Raw genomic sequence first — 22,651 nt, forward strand, 5'->3', positions numbered from 1 at the left:
AAAATGGAAATGGTTCTGAATTACTCATTTATAGTGAGAAATATTCTTATCCAATTCCTTCTCCTGAGGGCATTAAGATTCTAACCGGAAGGCAGCTTGGTGACTATAGACTTCAAACCAAAAGAGCTAATTGAATGATCTTACTGGCTATTATCTACTTTTCCTCAGAAGGGACATATATGTCTGACTGCTAGAGAAAAAATATCTGTATCATTTGGAGAGGACACCAACCAAATAATAGATTCTTTATTTCTCCCTTTTCTAGTTTCTAGAGAGACTTTCATTGTTCTCTAAATAAATTGCACAACAATGGATTAAACACAGACTTGATTTATTCCAGTCTTGAGTATACACCATAGTGGTCTTAAATAGACTTTGTTATTATTCTTGGTTTGTTTTTGTGTCACAAATATTTGATTTGGGAGATAGGTGATAAGCTAGGTTTAAAACATATTGAGTTTGAAGTGCCTCAGGTGAGAAATGTCCAAAGGTCAATTGAAAATGTGAAGCTTGAGCAATTTAAGAAAGAAGCTGGCACTGGAGATATAGATTTTTCAGGTAGAACCAAATGCTTTCTTTTTGGGGTTATGTTATACCTTGTAAAACCTTTGTGAGACTATTTATCATTATATTAAAACTCTGTTTATATATCTGCATCCTTCACACCAGACAGTGAGCTCCTTGGGGCCAGCGGAGGCCTCTCACTCATCTTAGTAAACGTACCTGCGCACTGTGGGCGCCCATTAGGTGTTAGTTGAATGAGTGAATGAGAGTAATGTAGATAAAGGAGATAAAGGAGAGGAGGGTCAGTGACATCTTTGGTGTTGTAAGTACAGCAGAGAAGGCCTAGAGATATCTGAGACCACAGATCTAGCCACAGACAAGTCACCAATGGAGTGCTGGGGGGAAGTCAGAATTCAAGAAGTAAAAGAAGAAGCTGGTGGAAAGGGAAACTGAGAAAAGAGAATCATCTCTAGCATTGAAAGCACATCCCCAAATGCTGAGAAGAGTGCCTGCTAGGAGTTTGAATCACCTCCGCCTTACTGAGAGCCATCCACGCTGTAGGCGCCAGGCCAGCTCTTTCACTGATGCCTTCTTGCTTCCATGCTCCCTTGGGGGCCAGGCCTCTCCCAGAGGGAACCCCTATCAGCAATTCCAGCTCCCACTGTCGCCTTAGTGTCCTGGGTTCTTGTCCCAGGTCTGCCGTGACTCACAGTGTGACCTCGGGCAAGTCACCCCCTTTTCTCTGGGTCTCTAAAGCCCCTTGCAGCTGTCAGGATGTCTGGGAGAATGCAGTTTGGATGACTGGTGAGGATTCCAACTTGCTCTCTGCTGCTTTTCATCTGTAAATCGCTTTGCCAAACACCAGCTGTCCTGCGCTCTGTTTTCGGTCCTCAGGCGGACTCTAACCCACCTGTCGTTGGGCCCCCCGCAGCATCCTCCTCCCACAGTTCAGTTCGCAGATACGTCACCAGGCGGCACTGCCTTGATCTCTGCACAGAAAATAGCTTCAACCATTTAGGCTGACTGTTGAGTGATGAGGCCAAGCATATGTAGCACCCTCCACCTGAACTAAAACAGCCAAGGAAACGAAGTTTGAGGACATGATTTAAGTGCTCTGAGAGCCGATGCCACCATGGTCCTTGAAATTTTTATTTTAGACACCTTTCTTCTCCTTTTCTGCCTTTACCTTGGGTGCTCTGGGCCTTAAGGGTCTCTGAGACTTCAGGTGACTCATTGCTTTTTTCCTCCTTCCTTGGTGGCAAGGAATCTTAGATACAGAGGACTGGGTTAATCACTCTCCTTGATTTATAGCCTTCTTTCATCAATGGTTCATGCAAGGCCTCTCTTGTTTAATTGTTTATTTATTCCCTTTTATCTCATTACCCTTCCCATCTAAACTATGCTCTTACAATGTTAGGCAACCATCAGATATTTTTCATGTGTATTTCTTTTGTTTGTATGTGTTCTTGAATAACAGGTAATGTTTCTAGTATGCAAGTATTATAAGATTTTTAATATATTTTATTCCACCTAGTGTACCCAAAATGTTATTTCAAGATGTAATCAATAAAAAATTACTAATGAGATATATTACATTCTTTTTTCTTTTTTGGTCCTAAGTCTTCAAAATCCAGTGTGTGCTTTACTCTTATAGCATTATCTCAATTTGAATGCTAAATTTTCATCATAAATATTTGATCTGTATTTAGATTTCATAAAATTCACAGTTGAAAAGTAGATTCATGTACATGAGTTGTTCCAAACATACTTTAAAATTTTCCAGTAATTGAATCAAATACCAAAGAAATCATTTTCTTTTAATATTTGCATCCAAATTGAAAAAATTGCTTCATTTTAGAATTGATTTGACTTTGAAGCAAAAGCATGTCAGTTTCACAACTATGTGCAAGTTAAGTAAACTTACCAATTCTTGTGTCAATCAGAATTATTAACATGAATTCAAAGAGATATTGCATAAATTGGAAAGCAACTCTAAGATTTATTAACACCAGCAAAACATTTAAACTTTTCTTGTCATTTTTGCAGCCAATTTACATAGGACTGTTGATTACAATTAAAATATCCTGTGTGTTTATGTTAGAAAAATGTGTATTGATTTGCATTATGAGAAGTTTCAATTTTAGCATAAATTCTTGTACCTATCTAGCTAAGTCGCAAATAAGCATTTTCTTTCCTTGGAGCTTCAATTTTGGCTTGTTCATATACAATACCATATCACTGAGATTGTATGCCTATATTTTTAATTTATAGAAATATTATCGTGGCTTATACCTCAATTTCTTACTTATCACTATGTTTCTTCTGTGTATGCATCTAATCCTTTGCTTCTGACTGCTACACACTCTTTCATGGTGCATGGTGCATCTTACCCAGGCATTCCCAGTGATGGAGACCCAGATTGCTTCCAACTCCTGCTACCACAAATCATGCTGCAGACATCCTGTTCATGTACCTTATGAATTCATGTGAGATTTCTTTCAGATGTATACTTAGCTTGATTGCCCTTCTAAATCACAAAGCAGTATTCCTTCTATCCCCCATATTTCTTAGCTTTTCTATTTTTTCTTTTTTATTATTATTTTTTGGCTGCATCAGGTCTTAGTTGCAGCATGAGGGGTCTTTGTTGAGGCGTGCAGGATCTTTCGTTGTGGTGCGGGCTCTTCACTGTGGCGCGCGGGCTTCTCTCTAGTTGTGCCGTGTGGGGTTTTCTTCTCTCTCTAGTTGTGGCGTGAGGGCTCCAGAGGGCATGGGCTCTTTAGTTTGCAGCTCGTGGGCTCTCTTGTTGAGGAGCACGAGCTCAGTAGTTGTGGCACACGGGCTTAGTTGCCCCGTGGCATGTGGGATCTTAGTTCCCCGACTGGGGATCGAACACATGTCCCCTGCATTGGAAGGCAGATTCTTTACCACTGGACCACCAGGGAAGTCCCAGCTTTTCTATTTCTTTGCCTTTCTTTTTTCCTTCTGGGAAACATTCTCTCTTTTGTCTTTCAATTCCCTAATATGTTTCCCAGCTGTGTCCAGTCGGCTACTTTTCATATCTATTGTGTGCTCTATTTTAGTTATTTTTATACCTAACATACTGCTTGTTTTACTAAAGTTGTTTTTCTTATTTCAACTATTTTTTAAATTTTTATTTATTTATTTTTGGCTGCGTTGGGTCTTCATTGCTGCACGCGGGCTTTCTCTAGTTGTGGCGAGTGGGGGCTACTCTTCTTTGCAGTGCGCGGGCTTCTCATTGCGGTGGCTTCTCTTGCTGCGGAGCACAGGCTCTAGGTGCGTGGGCTTCAGTAGTTGTGGCACACGGGCTCAGTAGTTGTGGCTCGTGGGCTCCAGAGTGCAGGCTCAGCAGTTGTGGCGCTCGGGCTTAGTTGCTCCGTGGCATGTGGGATCTTCCCGGACCAGGGATCGAACCCGTGTCTGGCAGGCGGACCCTTAACTGCTGTGCCACCAGGGAAGTCCCTCTTATTTCAACTATTATAATTTTCTCTATGTGATGTTTCTGTTTGGTTCTTCTTTATGTTTTCTTGTTCTGGTGTCGTATTGGTAATACGTTCATCTCTTTAAGCATGTTTATTAAGCTACTTTTAAAATCTTGGTCTATCTGTTGTCATCTTTCTACTTAAGGTACAATCTGTAATCAAGTGGGTTGTATCCATCTGAATTAGTTGTGTTCCTCACCTGTCTTCTTATTTGGCCCATGGGCACATAGGTTGCTCTGTTCGACAATGTGTACCAGTGCCATTTAGCTCAGGGGGTGAGGGTCAGGGGTGAATGAGCCATAAGACTGAGAACCTCAAGAACCAAAACTCCCAAGTCAGTCAGACCCAACCTCACTAAATAACTCCTCATGTCAAGGCTTCACCTTTTGCCCCCACCTCCCAAGGGAGAAGCAACCTTAGGGGAAGTACTTCTTAGATTGCAGTTCTCTTGCTATGAGAGTTTAGGGGATGAGGAGGGGAAACAACTGTCCAAAGTTCAGTTTCCTCTCCTATTTTTTATTGGATCCTCACAAGCACAGTGAGTCTTCAGTGCCCTGATGTTACTCTTACCAGCAGCTGGGTCAGCGGTTTGAGTCATGAAGATGATGGCACATCACTGTTTGTTCTAAGACACTGGCGGAGGAAAAGACAGATGAGAACCCCAGAGATCCTCTTCTTTTTTTATCATTCCACAGCCATGCCTGGCCACCTCCTGCCGTAAACCAAAGCCACCCCTTTACCACACACCACACCAGTTCAAAACAGGGCCCCCCTTCACCCAAGTGGTATCTCACAGTTTTCTTCATTTCTTGGTGTTTTCTGTTTATAATTCTTTCGTAGTTGACCTTGGGAGAGGGAGCAGCAGTCACACTGGTTCAGTCAAGCTTAGGGATTTTGAGTACTTGCTTTGTGCTAGACACTGCTCTAAGTGTAGCATCTGTATTAACTCATTTAATCCTTACAATCACCCTGTGAGGTTATATTAGCAGCCCCATTTTACAGACGGGAAAACTGAGACAGAAAGAAGTTAACTAACTTGCCTAATGGACAAATCAATCAGGACTCTAACCCAGAACTCTTAACTCCTGAGTGGGCCCTCTTAACCTCTGCCTTGTGGCAGAGCCCGATTTACCCAGTGTCCTCTACAGAGACATATAAATGTAGTGTTGGCCAGGGCTTTGCCCCTTGATGTCTAGCTTCTGAGACACTGTCTGGAAGAGGCGGGGGGAGTGACAAGAACAAAGCATTAACAGCCAGGCATGCTGTCAGCATCATTTGATCCCAGGCAGGCAGGACACAGGCCCTACATGGTTAGAGGTGAAGGGAGGAGGACGTGTGAGTGTGTGGAAGCCCAGCCCAAAGGAGGGCTGATGTCAGTTCTCTTCCGTGCATTTGTCCAGATTTGACACGTGGTGTAAGCTGATTGGTGTGAAATTCTGTTCTGCGTTTTCCATCTACTGAGTGTGAGGTTCTTCCAGTGGCAGCATTCAGGTGGCTGGAGCAGCTCTGGCTGGGGACCCCTCGATGCCTCCCCAGCGGCAGTAGTTAGGCTACCAGTACCTGCTACTCTGCTTGCCTCTTTATACTTCTTCCTCTTTCTTCCGGCTCTCTTCCTTTCCTTTGCTCTGATTGGTCAACCCTGCCCTAGGTCCTGTGAAGGGTACTCTAGGTGGATGAAATTGGAAGGTGAAAGTCAGTGGCCGTGAAGCAGAATGAGGACCATAAGAAAGTGAAAGCTCTGACTCCAGTTCTTGGGGGTCTCATGAACTGTGGGCATCATGGGTTTTAGTATAACAAGGCTAGTGTCAGGTATCTTGATGCTCGACACAGCTCCTTCTGGGAAACCACAGCTCCCCTCTCGTAGCTTCTGAAGTGCCAACCACTTTTTTAGCTGGGGTTGCTTAAATAGAATCAGAAACTGATTTGAGGAGCATCTCCTCCCCGACTGAGGTTTCAGGCAGGCAGGTTCCTCATCTGAGTGTCGCTGACAGGCAGGCTGCCGGGCCCCAGGGACCAGTTACATGCTTTCTGAGCCACAAATATTTCACACTGTGGGTTCCCAGCTGCTGTCTTTCCCCTCCCCCATTCCCTTCCACCTCTTTCTCCTTCCTAAACCCACACCTTACAGTCAAGTTAGCCACGGCCACCTTCCTCGTCCCTCCCTCCCGTGGGCCCCTCTCCTGGTGTTCCTTCCGGGAAACCTGAGACACCAGAGCACACCTCTAGCTTCCTCTGGCTCGGAAAACAAGGTGAAATTGACAGCTATGATGGTTTCCTATATGCCAGAGATGGTTTGTGGTGTCTAACTAACATTATTTCATACAAATCTCACAACCACTTGAGAAGGAAACGTGTACTGTTAAAGGTCCTGAGGGTCCTGGGCCCAAGATTTAGAAATGGCAAAACCAGGATTCAGACCTATGCTTGTCTGCCTCTAAAGTCCACACTCTTTGCATGTTTTCAGATCCTCCAGCCCCATTCTGAATTCCCAGTCTTCTAACCTCAGAACTCTGTTCCCAAGCAGTCTGGATATTTTGTTTCGCTTTAGAATTGGAAAAAAAAAAAAAAAAAAAGAGGAGAAAGAAGAAAGAAAGAAAAAGAAAAGAAAGGAAAAGACAGAGTTACAGCTGCCTGTCTTTTGGGGATCATATTTCTTCATAGAATGATTAGAATACCTTGTTTTTCTATTCAACTTCTCATCCACTGGTTATTTTTGAACTTTTAAACCATGGAACTATTTCCTACGAAATGACCATGGGACCTCCAGTATATAAAACACCTAGGAGTGGTTCTGTTTGAAGTGGCAGGGGATGGGGGAGCCCCAAGACCTGGCTCCTCTGTGTCCCTGACAGCCAGAAGCAAGCTAAGGAAGCCTTAGGTGTCTGTTGAACACATCGAAAGCTCCTGACTCTCTCTCACTTTAGAGATGAGGAAGCTGGGGCCCAGAGAGGGGAAGCGGCTTGACAGTCAGGACTAGTAGTGTTTGGCTTTTGCAGCTTCTGGCCTGCAGCTCTCTACACTGTGGGTATCTCTGCACCTAGTCCAGGAAGGGGATGCGGGTGGGGGTAGAGAAAGAGGAGAGGCTGGGCTTCCTCTTTCCTCCTTCCTCATCACCAACAAACTGAGCTCCCAAGCCCCTTGGGGAAGGAGGATAGTCAGGGAGAGAACAGCCGGGGAATACTGAAGGGTGCAAGCAGAGGCACGCGGGAGCACAGGACAAGGAGTCGGAAGGAAGAGGAGGCTGGAGAGGGGAAGCGGGGAGGGGAAGAGAGGCAAGGAACTGCCGGACCAGCCCAGGACCAGGATTGGCCTAGGGTTTGCTTCCTGGTCTTGCTCTAGGGTCCCCTTGGGCAAGACCTGCCCCCCTTTCCTGCCTCAGTTTTCTTTGAAGGCTTCTCTGCTCACCGGCCATGAGAGCACGTACAGGGTACAGGAGGGGCAGGGTGGTGTACGAGCACCGCACACGAGCAGCCGGGCTTAGCTGGTGCAGCTCCACCTGTGAAGAGCTGAATGTCTGGCCGTAGCTCCGAAGTCTCCTGGGCCTTAGATTCCTCACCTGTCACACCAGACGGGATGAGACGATCTCTAAGGGTCCTTTTGGCTCTGAAAGATGTGGGACCTGGAGCCTGTGCTTAGGGAACCCAGAGAATGGGCACATGTGGGCTCCAGGGCACCAGGCGTTATGTGGTCTAGCAAGCTTGTTTTCTTTGTTTGTTTGTTTTTAATGTATATTTTAAAGTCTTTGTTGACTTTGTTACAATATTGCTTCTGTTTTATGTTTTGTTTTTTTGGCCGCGAGGCATGTGGGATCTTAGTTCGCCCACCAGGGATGGAACCCTGCACTCCCTGCATTGGAAGGTGAAGTCTTAACCACTGGACGGCCAGGGAAGTCCTTAGCAATCTTGTTTTATGGAAGAGGAAACTGAACCTAGAAAGGCAAAGTGACTTTTCTGCTTCTCTCAGCCTTATTTCTCTTCATCCTCTGAAATGTAGAACCATACACTTCAGTTCAAAGCAATTCTGTGCAGTGGATAAGCTTTTTGTTGTTGTTTTTCTGAACATTTTCTTTGACTTTCAACTTTTTAAAAAAAAATAAAAACAGTACATGCTTGTTAATACAGGAAGTGAAGAAAGTAAAAACTGCAAATTGCTGTCATCCTCCTGTCCTTACCCTTTGAGTCCTTAGGGGTATCTCCTGTTAACATTTTAGTGGTATTCATCCTGACCTATCTGATGAACCCACAGATGTGTGTGTGTGTGTGTGTGTGTGTGTGTGTGTGTGTGTGTGTGTGTGTGTGTGTGTGTGTGTGTGTGTGTGTGTGTCCCCATGGGATTATAATATCAATGATTCAGGCACAAACTTTAGAATCAGACACACCTGGGTTCTAATCCCAGTTTATAGCTAATTAGCTGAGTGGCCTTGTTACTTCACCAGTTTTAGTCTCAATCTCCTCATGTGTAAAATGGGAGTAATAATATCTACCTTATAGGACTGCAGTGAAGATTTAAGGAGATTTTGTGTGAATGGCACTTAACTACCAGTGCCCGATACACAGTAAGTACTACACACACACACACACACACACACACACACCCAGGGGGCACAGAATGAGTTAGAGGTACAGTATATAAAAACGAGACCCAAGTTTCCTTACCTTCAGTCACATTGACTTTCAGCCAACCTCTCTCTGCTTCTCACCCTGGCTCCACGGCACAAGTTATGTGCTCAATATTTGTTGAATGAATGATTGAAATTGTGGGGTGGACCCAGGGATTTGAGGTCTGTGGAGTTCCCGGGGAGCCCGCTCTGGGAGATGCAGGGTTTCACCTGGTGGATTGGGAGGGTGTGGGATAGTGTGAGTTGGCCGGACCAGCTGTTGCTTCAGGGCGCCAGGCCGGAGAGTTGAACCTCAGGGCAGAGCTGAGGCCCCAGAGTGGCTCTCAGCTTAAAGGATCTTGGCTTAAAAGGAATGTGCAGTGGGCTGCCTCTGTTCAGGAGGGACTAAAAAAAGCCTCGCCCTCCCCTGGGCTTTGTGTGAGGGTTATCAACTGCTCAAGTCAGCTCATCTCTCTGGCTGGACTCTGACATTTTTGAGAAGGTCTGTTTCCCTGGCCCCTCTGGGTGTCCACTGATTGGCAGGAAGGGGTCAGCCTGACCCAGAGGTGGAGGTCGTGAGGAGTGTGAGGTGTGGGGGGAGGGGGAGGGGGCTGGTAGCCCCAAAGCTGGTGACAATGCACAGTTGTCAGCTGTACCCTGCTGGTGTTTCTTCCTTTTATAGTCAGCAGCAGTTGCTCTTGCGATCACCCAGCCCCTCCGTGGGGGCTCCTGCCCAGGATAAAAGGGGCGGGAGGCAGCCCAGTCTCCCGTCTCATCTCTTGGGCGCCGCATCTCTTGATTCCTTCCTAGGTCTCACCTCTGCGGAAGAGCCCAACAAGACAACATGCCTCCCAAGAAGCCTGAGCCTAAGAAGGAAGCGGCCAAGGCAGCCTCAGCCCCAGCCCCGGCCTCTGCCCCACCTCCTGAGCCTCCCAAGGAACCTGCCTTTGATCCCAAGAGTGTAAAGGTAAGTGAGCCTCAGCCACTGGGATGGGGGTGGGGATGACATTCAGGACCCTCTTTGCCCTGGAGCTCAGAGATCTACTTCATGGGGGCTGGACCGGGGTGAGGGCTGCGGTGTCCATCCCCTGCTCACGGTCCCAAGGGGCGTGGAGCAGGTGTTGGGGCTGGTGAGGGCTATTTTGGATTGCAGGCTTTTCCCCTCAAGAACAGGTTTCTGCTCTGTCTGAGGAAGCCCTGCTCTCTCATCCCAAATTTGCCCAGCAAAGTTGGGAATGGCAGGGCGGTACAACCAACTAACCATCTAAACTTTCTTTAAGGCACTGCAGGGGCCACCATAGTGAAGTAAAAAAGACTGTGCGGTATCTTATGGAGAACAGACACAGAATGATAACTTCCAGTGTAACTTGGAGTAGGTGATATAAAGAGCGAGGGAGCACTGCTCTCTGGGCGCTGGGGTCTGGGAAAGGCTTCACCTGCAAAGACCCTCGCACTGGGTGGGGGGTGAGGGCAGGGAGGCCCTAGATAAGATGAGAAGAGCCTGCTTCTCTCTCCTCTTCCCCACCCAGGTGGACCCCTCCTTCTGTGCCCTTAGCCTGGGCTCCTATCTGGAGCATGCAGTGGCCGAGCCTAGCCCAGGCCGAGACCCTCCCTCTAACCTGCTGTAGGAGCTGGGCCAGGCTCCTTCTGCTGCCGCAGCCCTCTTCCCTCTCTGCCCCACCGCGCTCCCCTCACCCTGAGAGGCTCCTCTCCTTGGAGCTGGTGTAGATCCTGCCTGCTGACTCAGTCATTTTAGGCCTCCCAGCTATCTGGCCCAGCTGCTTAAGGAATGGAACGGGGAGGGGATGGGCCAATGAAGCAGGGGGTCAGAGGCCTCTGGAGACTGAAGCGGTTTTAAGCTTTGGCACCAGAATGTAAGAGGTCAAGTGGCTACTGGTATGAAGGGCTATTAATAGCAGGTTGGGAGCGGTGGGCCCTTGGGCAGGGCTGGGGGTGGTGAGGAATCAGATCAGAATTAGAGCTCAGGACCTGGTTCTGTGACAAAGAGGAAGAAAAACTAGCCCCCAGAGCTCTAACTGGATGACCCTCCCTGGCCCTCTCAGGATACTTCCTAGTACCCACAGCCCTGGGAGACCCTGCCACTGTGCCCAGAACCCTGGGGGTGATCTATGGTAGTCCCTACAAGGGGCGGAATTTAAGCAGAACTGGCTTGGCCAAGAGATGGGACACTCTCGGGAAACTGAGGCACAGGGTAAGACCTTGAAAGTACTTGAAGGTTTTCTAGGTCACACATCGCTCCCTCTCTGGGCAAAGCCTAGCTAGAAAAGCTGACAATCTCACCCTTCAGGAAACCTGGATTTCTGATTTGTTCTGATAACGCACTGTTCCCGTGGGACAGCCTAATCTGGACAAGAGCTGCCTGGTGGTATCATCCGAGTTCCTTCTCTTTGGCCTATCACTTCCCTCCATCCACCTACCTTCCCCAATTTCTCACATCTGGTTGCAATTCTCTTTTCCATGTCTGGATTTTCCAGTTCTGGGAGTTGTTGAAATTGCTTTAAAGTGGAAAAAAATTAGGTATTTTTCATGAAGACTATTTTCACTATTATTATACTTTATGCAGTTCCTTTGCTTAGAAGATTCTTTGCCCAAAAATAGAGCAAAAGTAAACTTAAGCCCAATGTGTGTGGTTATGACCACATATTCAGGTGTTACGTTGTTATACTAATTTCTCTTACACGTTTAATCCTGGGGCTTAAAGCATTGCAAAGTAAGGCAAACTGTACCGTTCCCCAGAGGGTTTATTCAAAGCATCCTTTACCCCATTTAGGGGGTTTCTTTAACTTTCTGACGAACCCTCCCTTACTCCTTTGGCAAAGTCCATTCCTGGGCACAGCTAGTTCTCTTTCCAACACAGTGTAACCCCTCTCCTGCTCTCCTAGCTCGTTCCAGCCACCTCCAGTGGTCCTCATTAACGAGGTCAGCCTCGGATGGCCACAGAGCAGCGGAATCAGGACTAGGAATGGTGGCACACAAAGAAGATGCTCCAGGATTGGTTACCACCACCAGCAGAGAGGGGATTTGAGGGAGTGGTGGTGGTAGATAAGGACCATGAAGTAACATGCAAGATCCTAAATTAAGGGCTTCCCTGGTGGCGCAGTGGTTGAGAGTCCGCCTGCCGATGCAGGGGACACGGGTTCGTGCTCTGGTCCGGGAAGATCCCACATGCCGCGGAGTGGCTGGGCCCGTGAGCCATGGCCGCTGAGCCTGCGCGTCCAGAGCCTGTGCTCCGCAACGGGAGAGGCCACAACAGTGAGAGGCCCGCATACTGCAAAAAAAAAAAAAAATTAAAATAATGACTAATGTTTGTTCATTGTCATTCATCTTCAGAGCCTTCCACCTTCTTCTTCTGTACTCAGATTGGAATTTAGGGGGGAAAACCCAAAATTTAGTCCTCTCAACAAATATATTTTGAGTGCCTACTCTATGCCAGGCATTTTCTGGCAAATCCCCTGCCCTGCCGGGACCCTGGCTTCAAGGAATCACAGTACACATAAAGGCATGACAGGAAAACAGTTAGGAAGCATCCAGGGCCCGCCTGAGAGGGATGTGTGCCGAAGGAGGGGCTGGGTTGGAGGGGGTGAGGGAAGGCTTTGTTGAAGGAGGCGGGTTGAAAGCCAGCATCAAGCAGAAAGGGGAGAGACTGAAGGGGTGGATGAGAAGGCTGTTTACAGCCGCTGGGACGGAATTTACAGTCGACCCAAAGGAATTATAATAGGGAGTCAGTGTGGGTTCTAGAGTTATTCAGAGTGTTCCTCTTTCCCTCTCATTTGGAGCCATCACTTAACAAGTGTTGCTGAGAGAGCTTTGGAGGCTGCATTATTTGACAGCCTGTCAATTGTGGCCCAGTTGTCAGGAGGCCGGTGTTTGACTCGCAGCCCGTAGTCTCCTTCTGTCGTCATCAGTGTCTGCTGGAGGTGACCCGATTGCTGCGGAAGCCGCTTCTGCTTCCTTTGGAAGGCTTTAGCGGTCCCAGCCCTCATTCCTCTGTGTTTCTCTCCACAGATAGACTTCACTGCTGACCAGATCGAAGGTGAGTACTAGCAACCCCACTTATCCCACCACACTCTCTCTGTTGCACTTCCTGGGGAGGAGTTGTTGTCACCACCATAATAGTAATCATCACCATCACCATCACCACCCTCATAATCACCACCATCACAATCACCATCATCACTGTCACCACCATCACTATCACCACCATCACCAGCAACATCATCATCTTCATCATTGCAAACCCGTATCTGAGTCAGGGTACAGAAAGGCGTGACTGGAAAACAGTTATGCAAGATAGCAAGTATAGGTGTGTTCTCTGCTCACTTTCACCTACTACATGTTATTACTTAAGCACTTTACGTGGATTAGTTTATTTAATTCTCACCGCAACCCTGTGAGGTAGGGACTATCACCACCCCACTTTACAGGTGATAAAACTGAGGCACAGAGAGGTTGGGTGGCTTGCCCAGTCTCACACAGACAGTTGGTGGTGGAGCCAGGATTCTAACTCAGGCAATCTGATTCCAGACTTGAGTTCTGAACTACTCTGCCAGACGGCCTGGAACATAATAGATGCACAGCAAAAATGCCTTTTTTTCCTCCACTCTATAATCTCCTATCCAAGATATTTAGAAGCCCTCATTTCTGGTTTGTTATTGGAAAGCCCTCCTTAGGTTACCAGCTCCCTCTCCCTGCATCCTGAAGTCTGCCAAGATGCTCAGCCCCTAATGGTGGCAGGACCAGTGGTGACTTGAGGGTGCCTTAGTCCACCTGTGATCTCCATCAGCCCTTCTCCATCTTTGATGAAGACAATTTGTTTTCTCAACTTAATATAAGTATTATTAAGTGTAGCTTCAAGACAAGCCTCGAGACCTCCCCCCCTCCAACTTAATTGTTGCCCCTCAGCCCTCTTCTGTAGGAGTCTGGTGTTTTGAGAATGAAATGTTTCATCAAGTGATAGCTACTTTACAGCTGGGATCCACCTTGATTGCAACTTATCCCTTTGTTTCCCCCACCAAATGCCTCCTGGACATAAAATCATAGGAATTGAAAGGGGCCTTGAAAGTTCACCTGATTCAACCCCTTGATTTTAAGCACAGACTATATTTTAAAAATTAAACTAATCCATGAACATGGTAAAAAAAAAATCATATACTACTTAAAAATAAATTAAATTAAAAATATTTTCCCCTTGCTTTCCTCTCATACTGATCCCCTCTCCCCAAAACAATCATTGTTAATAGGTCTATGTATCTTTATGTTAATAGGTCTTTGATAAAAAAAAATATAATGTTATACCAGTATGTATGTATGTATGTGTAAAGTTTATACAAATTGAGTCATGTGGTGCATACTGTCCTGCATCTTTTATTTAATATATATTTGGGTTTAACAATATATAACATAGTACATATTATTTAATAATATATTTAAATATCTTTTTATATTTAACACCAACAGTTCTACCTCATTCTTTTAAACAGTTATATAGATTCTCACACATGGATGCACCTTTTAATCCAATCAGGCCCACATTGATAGACCTTCAGGTTGTTTCCAGTTGGGGGAAATAATGCTTTCCCCAGGGGATCTTCCTAGCAATGAGTCAAAGGATATGTGCATTTTAATAGTTATTGCCAAGTTTCCCTCCAAAAAAGTGATGCCAGTGACCCACCAATAGGGCATGAGAGATGGCAGATGCATTTTGAAACAAGTGAACTGAGTCCAACTCCATTTTTGCAATACCCTGTGGACAGTCACTTTCCATCAATAGTTTGGAGTGCTGTGAAATTCTTAAAATAAATTTCAATGCATTTTAGTTAAATATATATATACTCAGTGTATATACAAACACAGTGGTACCCATGAGGACTAGAAAATCCACTAATGATAAAAAATTTTCATTTCCCAAATGGAAATCCTGGTCAAAGCCAACTCAGACAGCTGGTTGCCTCTTTTCTCCGTGAAGACTTTCAGGGCTGGGGCCTAACTCATTCCAGCCTTTCATCCCTCTGACTTTGACGGCATTGTTCCTTAGGTTGGATTGGAATTGTTTTTGCTTTAATTTTATTCCTATCTCTTCATTTGCTCTTTGGTGAAACTGAAGATGGTTTTCTCCTGTTTTGCTGGAAAGAACATTATCTGCAACCAGGAGACTTTGATATTAGCCCTAAATCAGCCACTAATGGCCATGAGACTTAGAGCCAGTCACTTCTTTAAACCTGGATTTTCTTATCTGCAAAGTGAGAGTATTTGGTTCTTTTCAATTCAGAAATTCTGTGACTCTATTCAGTGTCTTCTAGATACCCTCCATCTATTTGAAGATAGTTATCAAATCCCTTCCTAGCTTTATGATCTCCAGGTGATATGGCTCCAATTTCTTCTATTTATTTATTTATTTATTTATTTATTTATTTTCTCATAGGAATTAGTTTCTAAGTCCTGACTTCCTTCTCTGGTCCATATTTCCATATCCTTCTGGAAAGGGATCACCACCATTGTTCACTGCTCTAGCAGGCAGCTCCCTACTACAGATCTTTCAGAAGTTTCTTCTGGGACAATGAACTTCATCTCTCATATTCCTCGAGATCACACTGGCCTTGTTTTCCTCCTAGTAGCTATCCTAGACTTCAGTGTTTGATTTTTTTTTTTTTTTTCTTTTTGCGGTACGCGGGGCTCTCACTGTTGTGGCCCCTCCCACTGCGGAGCACAGGCTCCGGACGCGCAGGCTCAGCGGCCATGGCTCACGGGCCCAGCCGCTCCGCAGCACGCGGGATCCTCCCGGACTGGGGCACGAACCCACGCCCCCTGCATCGGCAGGCGGACCCCCAACCACTGCGCCACCAGGGAAGCTTCGGTGTTTGGTTTTTATGTGCATACCAGCCTTCCCAGCAGTCTGGAACATTAGCTGGTATAGCAGGCCTCTTCCTCCTCCTCCTCTTCCTCACTTGGTTTCCTTAATAGTTGGCTGGAAGTCACATCTGCAGTGGCCTATAAATGAGGATGATAATAGCTATAGCATAAAGTCTTTGTAAAGATGAATGGGATAATTCATGCAAAGTTATCAGCTCAGAGCCTGGCCCACAGTAAGTGCTCAAATCATAGGTCATTATTCTTGTTATTTCCCTCCTGTTCCATCCTTCTGTTAAATATCATTCTTCTTTTAAGTGGAGATTCCTACTTTTATTAAGTTTGCCCTCACTCTTCTGAATGAATTAGAAGAAGATCAAAAAGTCTGAGTTCAGATTCAACTACCCTATTTATTGAACACTGAATTTGTGCCAGAAGCCATGCTAATTGCTTTAAAAGTTAAAAAAAAATTAAATTGTTCTAACAAAGCTGTGAGGTCAGTGCTATTCCTTTTGACAGAGGACAAAGTTCAGTGAGGTTATGTGACTTGGCCAAGATCACACAGTTAAGTGATAAAATTGGGATCAAACTCAGTAAGAGATTACTAACAGCACTGTTGGAGAATTTACTCTGTGTTAAGACACAGAGTTAAGGTTTTTTATGTACATTATTGTATCGTATTTGAATGTAATTTAAGGACCCTATGAGGTAGGTGCCGTTTATGGAAGAGAAGAGGTTTATAGAGGTTAACTATTTACTTGCCCAAGTTCACACAGCTACTAAGCAATGGAAACAGAATTTGAACTCAATTATTTAGTAATTTGAAAGACATGCAGTTTTATATCTTTGAAATTCATACAAAGCCTAATAAAGAGTGGCAGGTAAATGTCTTGGGGAACCTGCTTCGATATGTGGAATGATTTGTAAATAATCCATATGCAGCATCAAAGGAAATAAGTGTTTCTAAAGTGCTTAGAGAGGATTAAAAGCAGCTTTTCTCCTAAGTAGTTCACACATTCTTCTTAGGTTTATATTGTTAATCTGCTTAGTAAACCGTTTCTTCGCGGGTAGCATAAGGTAATTTCAATGCCATACCCAGTCCATATTATCCCCAGTGACGAGTTGGTTGAATCCAAATTGATTAGGGAACATATGTATATGTATAACTGATTCACTTTGTTATAAAGCAGAAACTAACACACCATTGTAAAGCAATTATACTCCAATAAAGATGTAAAAAAAAAATCCAAAAAACAAATTGATTAGGAATTAAGGTTCTTTGCAAAGGGCCCAGGAGTGCCTTCATTCAGCCTTGCCCCTTGGACACCTGCCCTGGAACCTTCTGGGAGTCTGGCTCCAGAACTAGGAAATATAATAATAACCACCATTTGTTGATTCCCTTACCACATGCTAGACACCATGCTTGGCGTGCTTTGTAATCCCCTCAGCAGCCCACACAGGTGGACACTGTATCCTTACTTAGAGCTAAGAAACAGAGGGCCCATGGGAGTTAGGAGTTTGCCCGAGGCCACCTGCGCGTCAGTGGTAGAGCTGGGGTGGGCTGACTGTTTCCACCAGGTCACTTTGTCCAACCTGGGAGCCCCCTCTCAGCCTGGAACAGGCAGTACTGATATTAGCTGACTGCTTCTGAACGGGTCTTATCACTTTGCAAAGCGCCTCCACACGCTGCCACCTCCTTTGACACTCGTAGTAACTGGAGGGGAGGGTGGGGTGGAGCCTTACTTTCTGCGAGTGCGCAAGGAAACTGAGACCCAGCCTGGTGCTGCTTGGCAGAGCCAAGAGGAGAACCCAGGAATCCTGACTCCTCAGCCAGTGCTCTTTTCACTTCCCTGCTTCTTTCAACAGTCAGCCACCTCACCTGCAAAGGGAAGGATGGGTGGATGGGAGGGGCGGGGGCAGGGGAGACTTCAAATGATGTGACAAGTGATGGATGGAAGAGATCCCAGGCCCAGCGCTGGAACAGGTCGTGGGGCTCCAGGATGCTTCTTTAGTTGTCAGAAGATGGGGTGGGGATGGGTTACAGGGAGAGGCTGGGATGATGGCTGCAGGGAAATACTGAAATATTTTATCAACCACACTGACATGCTCTTCAGCGCGGGTGGGGGCCGATCAGCCCCCAGCCACCGCCTTCGCTTGGCCCTGGGGGCTGCAGCCAGTCTTTTCTCTGCAGAGTTCAAAGAAGCCTTTTCATTGTTTGACCGGACCCCGACTGGAGAGCTGAAGATCACCTACGGGCAGTGTGGGGACGTGCTGCGGGCCCTGGGCCAGAACCCCACCAACGCCGAGGTGCTGCGCGTCCTGGGCAAGCCCAAGCCGGAAGGTCAGCGTGGGCCTCGTGGTGTCTCCCCGCCGCCCCTGGGGCTCTCTCCCTTCAAGACCAACCCACCCTCCCCAGGTTACCCTCCTCCCATTGCTAGAATTACCTGGAAGCGCCTGGCACTTAGTTGCCCCTCGAAGAGTGTGGCTTGGGCTTGTTCTTGTTTTCCCCATGAGGGCGGGAGCTCCTGGGGAGCAGGAACGACATTCTGCTTCTTCAGTGTCTTCCTGTGACACCGAGGGTGCCGGGGACATGGGGCAGGGAAGCTTGGAGGGAAGCTGATAACTGACCAGCACCCCCCTCTTCCCCACCAGCAAATTGGGGTCGAGGTGTCACAGCACTGAGCTGTCCTCTTTCTAATGACGGTTAGGTCATGGAGGATTGCAAATTATTCATTTAATATAAATTAGAGCAGACTCAAGATTAACTCTATAATGATGCTTCTTTCACTCGTTTGCATTTGATAGATTTTGGTGAATGAGAGTTTAGAAAGTGGTGCAAGTGGCAACATTTGTGAATGTCACCTGTCACCATGGCAGTCAAGTTAACAGCTGCCCTAACACACACGTCCTTCTGAGAGGACGGGGCCAGGCAGACCTGGGCAGGAGCCCCCAGCCAGGGTGGGCCATCTCTGGAGGCTTCCTGGGCCCCATTTTGGCTCTCCCCCCTTCCTCGGTTCTGGCCGCTTCCCCTCCTGCTCTTGCTGGTGAGGACACCGGTGGGGGGTGAAGGATGTGGGCCAGAAGGGTCAGAGGACCAGGAGCCCACCGGTGTCAGCAGGGCTTCTCAGAGGTCGAAAGATATCTGGGCACTTCCACGGTGGGAGGCTCCTGGGTTATAAAAGAAAGCAATGTCAACATTTGGGGGTATTTAAAAATGGTTTGCCTCTATTAAATTAAAGCTTTTAACACATGACAGTGTGGGAGAAGGGTGCTAGTCACACAAGAATCACACATTTTACAAATGATTGATTCAGAGTTGCTCCAGGCACTGTGGTCTAGTGACGGGACCCAAATTTGGAGTTACGCAAAATTTTCTTTTTGCAATTTTGTCAGTTTACCCTAGTGACTGGGAGTCTCTCATGTGTCAGAAGTCTAAGTTGTGAATGTGAGACCTGCGCTGTGTGGCCCTTGGGGCCCCTCAAATCCTACTCCTGCCACCTCAGCTGCCTGCCCCGCTGGCCACCTGGAGCTCAGAGGTCTGGGTGGAGTCACGGTCCCTCTTCCCTCCTGCCCTAGTCCTGTCACTGAGAAGAGCGCCCAGAGCCAGCTCCTGCCTGGCTCCCGGGCCTCTGAGCCCTCCGAGATTGCTGACGGGGTGCCCCATCCAGAAGTGGTGGCGGCTGAGCTCTGGGTGCTGCCAGGGACGGGCTAGCCTGGCAGAGCCGGTGAGACCCCTCCTCACCCTCTGCTCCCTCGAGCTCACGTCGAATTCCCTTTCCTTCCCCGTCCCCGCCGCAAGAGATGAACGCCAAGATGCTGGACTTTGAGACGTTCCTGCCCATCCTGCAGCATATCTCCCGCAACAAGGAGCAGGGCACCTACGAGGACTTCGTGGAGGGGCTGCGCGTGTTTGATAAGGAGAGCAACGGCACGGTCATGGGCGCCGAGCTTCGCCACGTCCTCGCCACCCTGGGTATGCCAGCTGGGCAGAGGTGGAGCCCAAGGGCAGGGGGAACAGAGGCGTGGGAAGTGCCCGAGCGGCATATGTTGGGGAGACATGGAGGTCCCTGCGTCCTGAGGATCACATCCTGATCCAGGCCTGTCTTGCTTCCCAGCTGGGTTTGCTCAGCAGGGTGGGAAGGAAAGGAGAGCAGGTTGGCCAAGCAGGGGTGAGGCCTGAGAGGTGGGACCCAGGGCTCCCGTCCTTGTCTTTGCCTCAGTCACTGGGGCCCTGGTCTGCTCACCCACTGGTGGCTGTAGCCAGAGGGAGAGACCTTGGGAACGAGGAAGGGCCTTAAGACCCTTGGCTCCACCCTCCAAAGCCTCTTGGGGAGCTTTGGTATGGCCACATCCTACATCGAGGAAGTCTTGAGCCATCAGACTCAAGGGGGTGCTTGGGTTTGGCCTGTGCCTCCTTTGCCCATCTGTAATTAAGTGCCCACTGTCTCCCCCCCCCAGGAGAGAAGATGACTGAGGCTGAAGTGGAGCAGCTGTTAGCAGGGCAGGAGGATGCCAATGGCTGCATCAATTACGAAGGTATCGGCTCCTGATACACTTCCCCGGTCGCGCAGGGATGGGGGGCTGGGCACAGTTTGGGCTGGGCTGGGCTGCAGAACAGAACTGATGCAGGGGCTAGGGGACATGTGCACCCCGTGGGCTTTGGTGACCTCCCAGTGGATATTGTTCGTTTTCTTTCCTGGGAGTGAACATCATGGTGTAATGGAAGGGGCATGGATTTCGGAGATAGCTCGGTGATATACCAGCTGTGTGACCTTGAGCAAGTCACTTACCTTCTCTGAGCCTTGGTTTTCTCATCTGAGCAACAGGGTGATGCTGACCCCTGTCCCAAGGGTGCGGGGATTGGCAGAGATAATGTAGCTCATTTCATCTGTGTCAAGTACCAGCACAGAGAATGGACACAGAGCAGTGGTTATGTCTCTTCCTTCCTTCCACCTTCTCCCCATCAACCCTAAATGGGGGAAAGAATCATGATCTGAAGAAAGGGTATTGGGAAGGTTTGAGGTCAGGCGGTATAGAGCAGGGAGAAGAGGTTTAAGGGGCTGAGAGGGGCCAAGTGCAGCGGCTGATTTCTGTCTTCTTTCCCAGCCTTTGTCAAGCACATCATGTCTGGGTGAAGCAGACCCCTCCAGGGTGAGTGCAGCCTCTCCTTCGGGGTCCCTCTGGGGCCCCACAGGGCACTGCAGGGGGCAGAGAACAGCCTGGCCCCGCCCATCAGTCCCCCGCCCTCTAAGTGCTCCTGTCACCTCCTGCCCTGCCCCCTGCCCTCCCTGGTCTTTGCACCTGACCTTGACCTTCATCAGTCACATCCTCCTGGGGTCTCTCAAGGCAAGACCATTCCCTCAGGAGGGGCCTCCTGTATAGGCTCCTGTGTGTGAGGAGCCAGGTCCCAGGTGCCCTTGACCCTGTTCCTCTTTCCTCCCTTCCCTGACCACCCCCTGCGCCCTCCTGCCCAGGCTTGGTGCCGTCCTGGTAGGGGTGGGGTCTGTGATCAGGGGCTGGGGTATGGAGAGTGAGGTAGAACCCTGTACATCTCATGCTTTCTTTCAGGTGCCTGGCCCATGGCCTTAGCCCAGGTGAGTTTACGAGAGGCCCAGAGTGACTGAGCTGGAGTTGGAGCCCTGGACTCTCCACTGCACCGCAGCCCCCAGGACCTCACGGGCCCATAGCCCTCCCCGTAAATAAACAGCTCCGGCAAGGTTGTGCCGAGTTCCCTGATTCCAACCAGTCTCTGAGTTGCTTTTTTAAATGAATTAACTAGTTGGGTTGGGTTTTTGTGAGTGTGTGTGATAATGTCACCTGAGGCCTCATGCATATTCCTCAGAGAAATGAGCAGTAACTGGGAGCTGGGAGACAAGGGCCAGAGCCCAGAGATCTAGAAACATGAGGGCCAGACCATGAGCAGAGAGCTCAGGAAGGGCCTGCAGTTTGAGGAGCTGTAATCAGGAGTTTCATTTCCTTCCAAGGCTCACGCTCCACCTTATGTCCCGTCCAGGTGACAAATAGGAAGAAGCCACCTGCTTCTTCTTTTTAAAAAAATTGTGGTAAAAAAAAATTGTGGTAAACAGGGGGAAGAGTTGGGGGGAGGGATAGTTAAGGAGTTTGGGATTGACCTGTACACAATGCCATACTTAAAATGCATAACCAGAGAGGGCTTCCCTGGTGGCACAGTGGTTGAGAATCCGCCTGCCGATGCAGGGGACACAGGTTCGTGCCCTGGTCCGGGAAGATCCCACATGCCGCGGAGCGGCTGGGCCCGTGAGCCATGGCCGCTGAGCCTGCGCGTCCGGAGCCTGTGCTCCGCAACGGGAGAGGCCACAACAGTGAGAGGCCCGCGTATCGCAAAAAAAAAAAAAAAAGGATAACCAGGGACTTACCTGGCGGTCCAGTAGTTAAGACTCTGCCCTTCCACTGCAAGGGGTGCGGCTTCGATCTCTAGTGAACTAGGATATTCTGCATGCCGTGCAGCTCAGCCAAAAAAAAAAAAGATAACCAACAAGGACCTACTGTATAGTACAGGTAACTCTGCTCAATATTATGTAACAACCTAAATGGGAAAATAATTTGTAAAAGAATAGATACATGTATATGTATAACTGAATCACTTTGCTGTACACCTGAAACTAACACAATATTGAAAGTTTTTTTTAAAAAAAGAAAAAAATTGTGGTAAAATACACATAATATAAAATTTTCCATCTTAACCATTTTTAAGTGTACAGTTCTGTAGTGTTAAGTATATTTACATTGTTGTGTAACCAATCTCCAGAACTTTTTCATCTTATGAAACTGTAACTCTATATCCATTAAACAATAAATCCCCATTTCCCCCTCTCCCCAGTCCCTGGCAACCGCCACTCTACTTCTTGTCTCTATGCATGCATTTGACTACTCTAGACCGCTTATATAAGTGGAACCATACAGTATTTGTCTTTTTGCAACTGGCTTATTTCACTTTGATAATGTCTTCAAGGTTGATCCGTGTTGTAGCAAGTGTCAGAATTCCCTTCCTTTTTTTCCTTTTTTTTGTGGTATACGGGCCTCTCACTGCTGTGGCCTCTCCCATTGCGGAGCACAGGCTCCGGACGTGCAGGCTCAGGGGCCATGGCTCACGCGCCCAGCCGCTCCGCAGCATGTGGGATCTTCCCGGACCGGGGCACGAACC

At 47.7% G+C, this 22,651-nt stretch overlaps 1 protein-coding gene across 1 annotated transcript; it reads left to right on the forward strand.

Annotated features, from left to right (window-relative positions):
• The first annotated feature begins 9,430 nt into the window (after positions 1-9,430).
• On the forward strand, positions 9,431-21,109 carry MYL4 (myosin light chain 4). The gene is made up of 7 exons (XM_060081156.1): positions 9,431-9,568; positions 12,628-12,655; positions 17,660-17,809; positions 19,268-19,441; positions 19,927-20,004; positions 20,575-20,619; positions 21,037-21,109. Exons 1-6 carry the CDS (start codon positions 9,446-9,448, stop codon positions 20,601-20,603), a joined length of 582 nt encoding a protein of 193 aa, XP_059937139.1. The 5' UTR covers positions 9,431-9,445; the 3' UTR covers positions 20,604-20,619; positions 21,037-21,109.
• Positions 21,110-22,651: the final 1,542 nt, after the last annotated feature.

This window comes from Mesoplodon densirostris, chromosome 18 (genome assembly GCF_025265405.1).
Source record: "Mesoplodon densirostris isolate mMesDen1 chromosome 18, mMesDen1 primary haplotype, whole genome shotgun sequence".
Lineage (NCBI taxonomy): Eukaryota > Metazoa > Chordata > Mammalia > Artiodactyla > Ziphiidae > Mesoplodon > Mesoplodon densirostris.

What these genes read in the sequence shown, in the direction of transcription:
- MYL4 (XM_060081156.1), top strand. Translation starts at nt 9,446, where the DNA reads ATGCCTCCCAAGAAGCCTGAGCCTAAGAAGGAAGCGGCCAAGGCAGCC. An exon ending in TTGATCCCAAGAGTGTAAAG is followed by an intron (nt 9,569 to 12,627) that starts GTAAGTGAGCCT and finishes TTCTCTCCACAG; the next exon opens with ATAGACTTCACTGCTGACCA. An exon ending in CCACGTCCTCGCCACCCTGG is followed by an intron (nt 19,442 to 19,926) that starts GTATGCCAGCTG and finishes TCCCCCCCCCAG; the next exon opens with GAGAGAAGATGACTGAGGCT.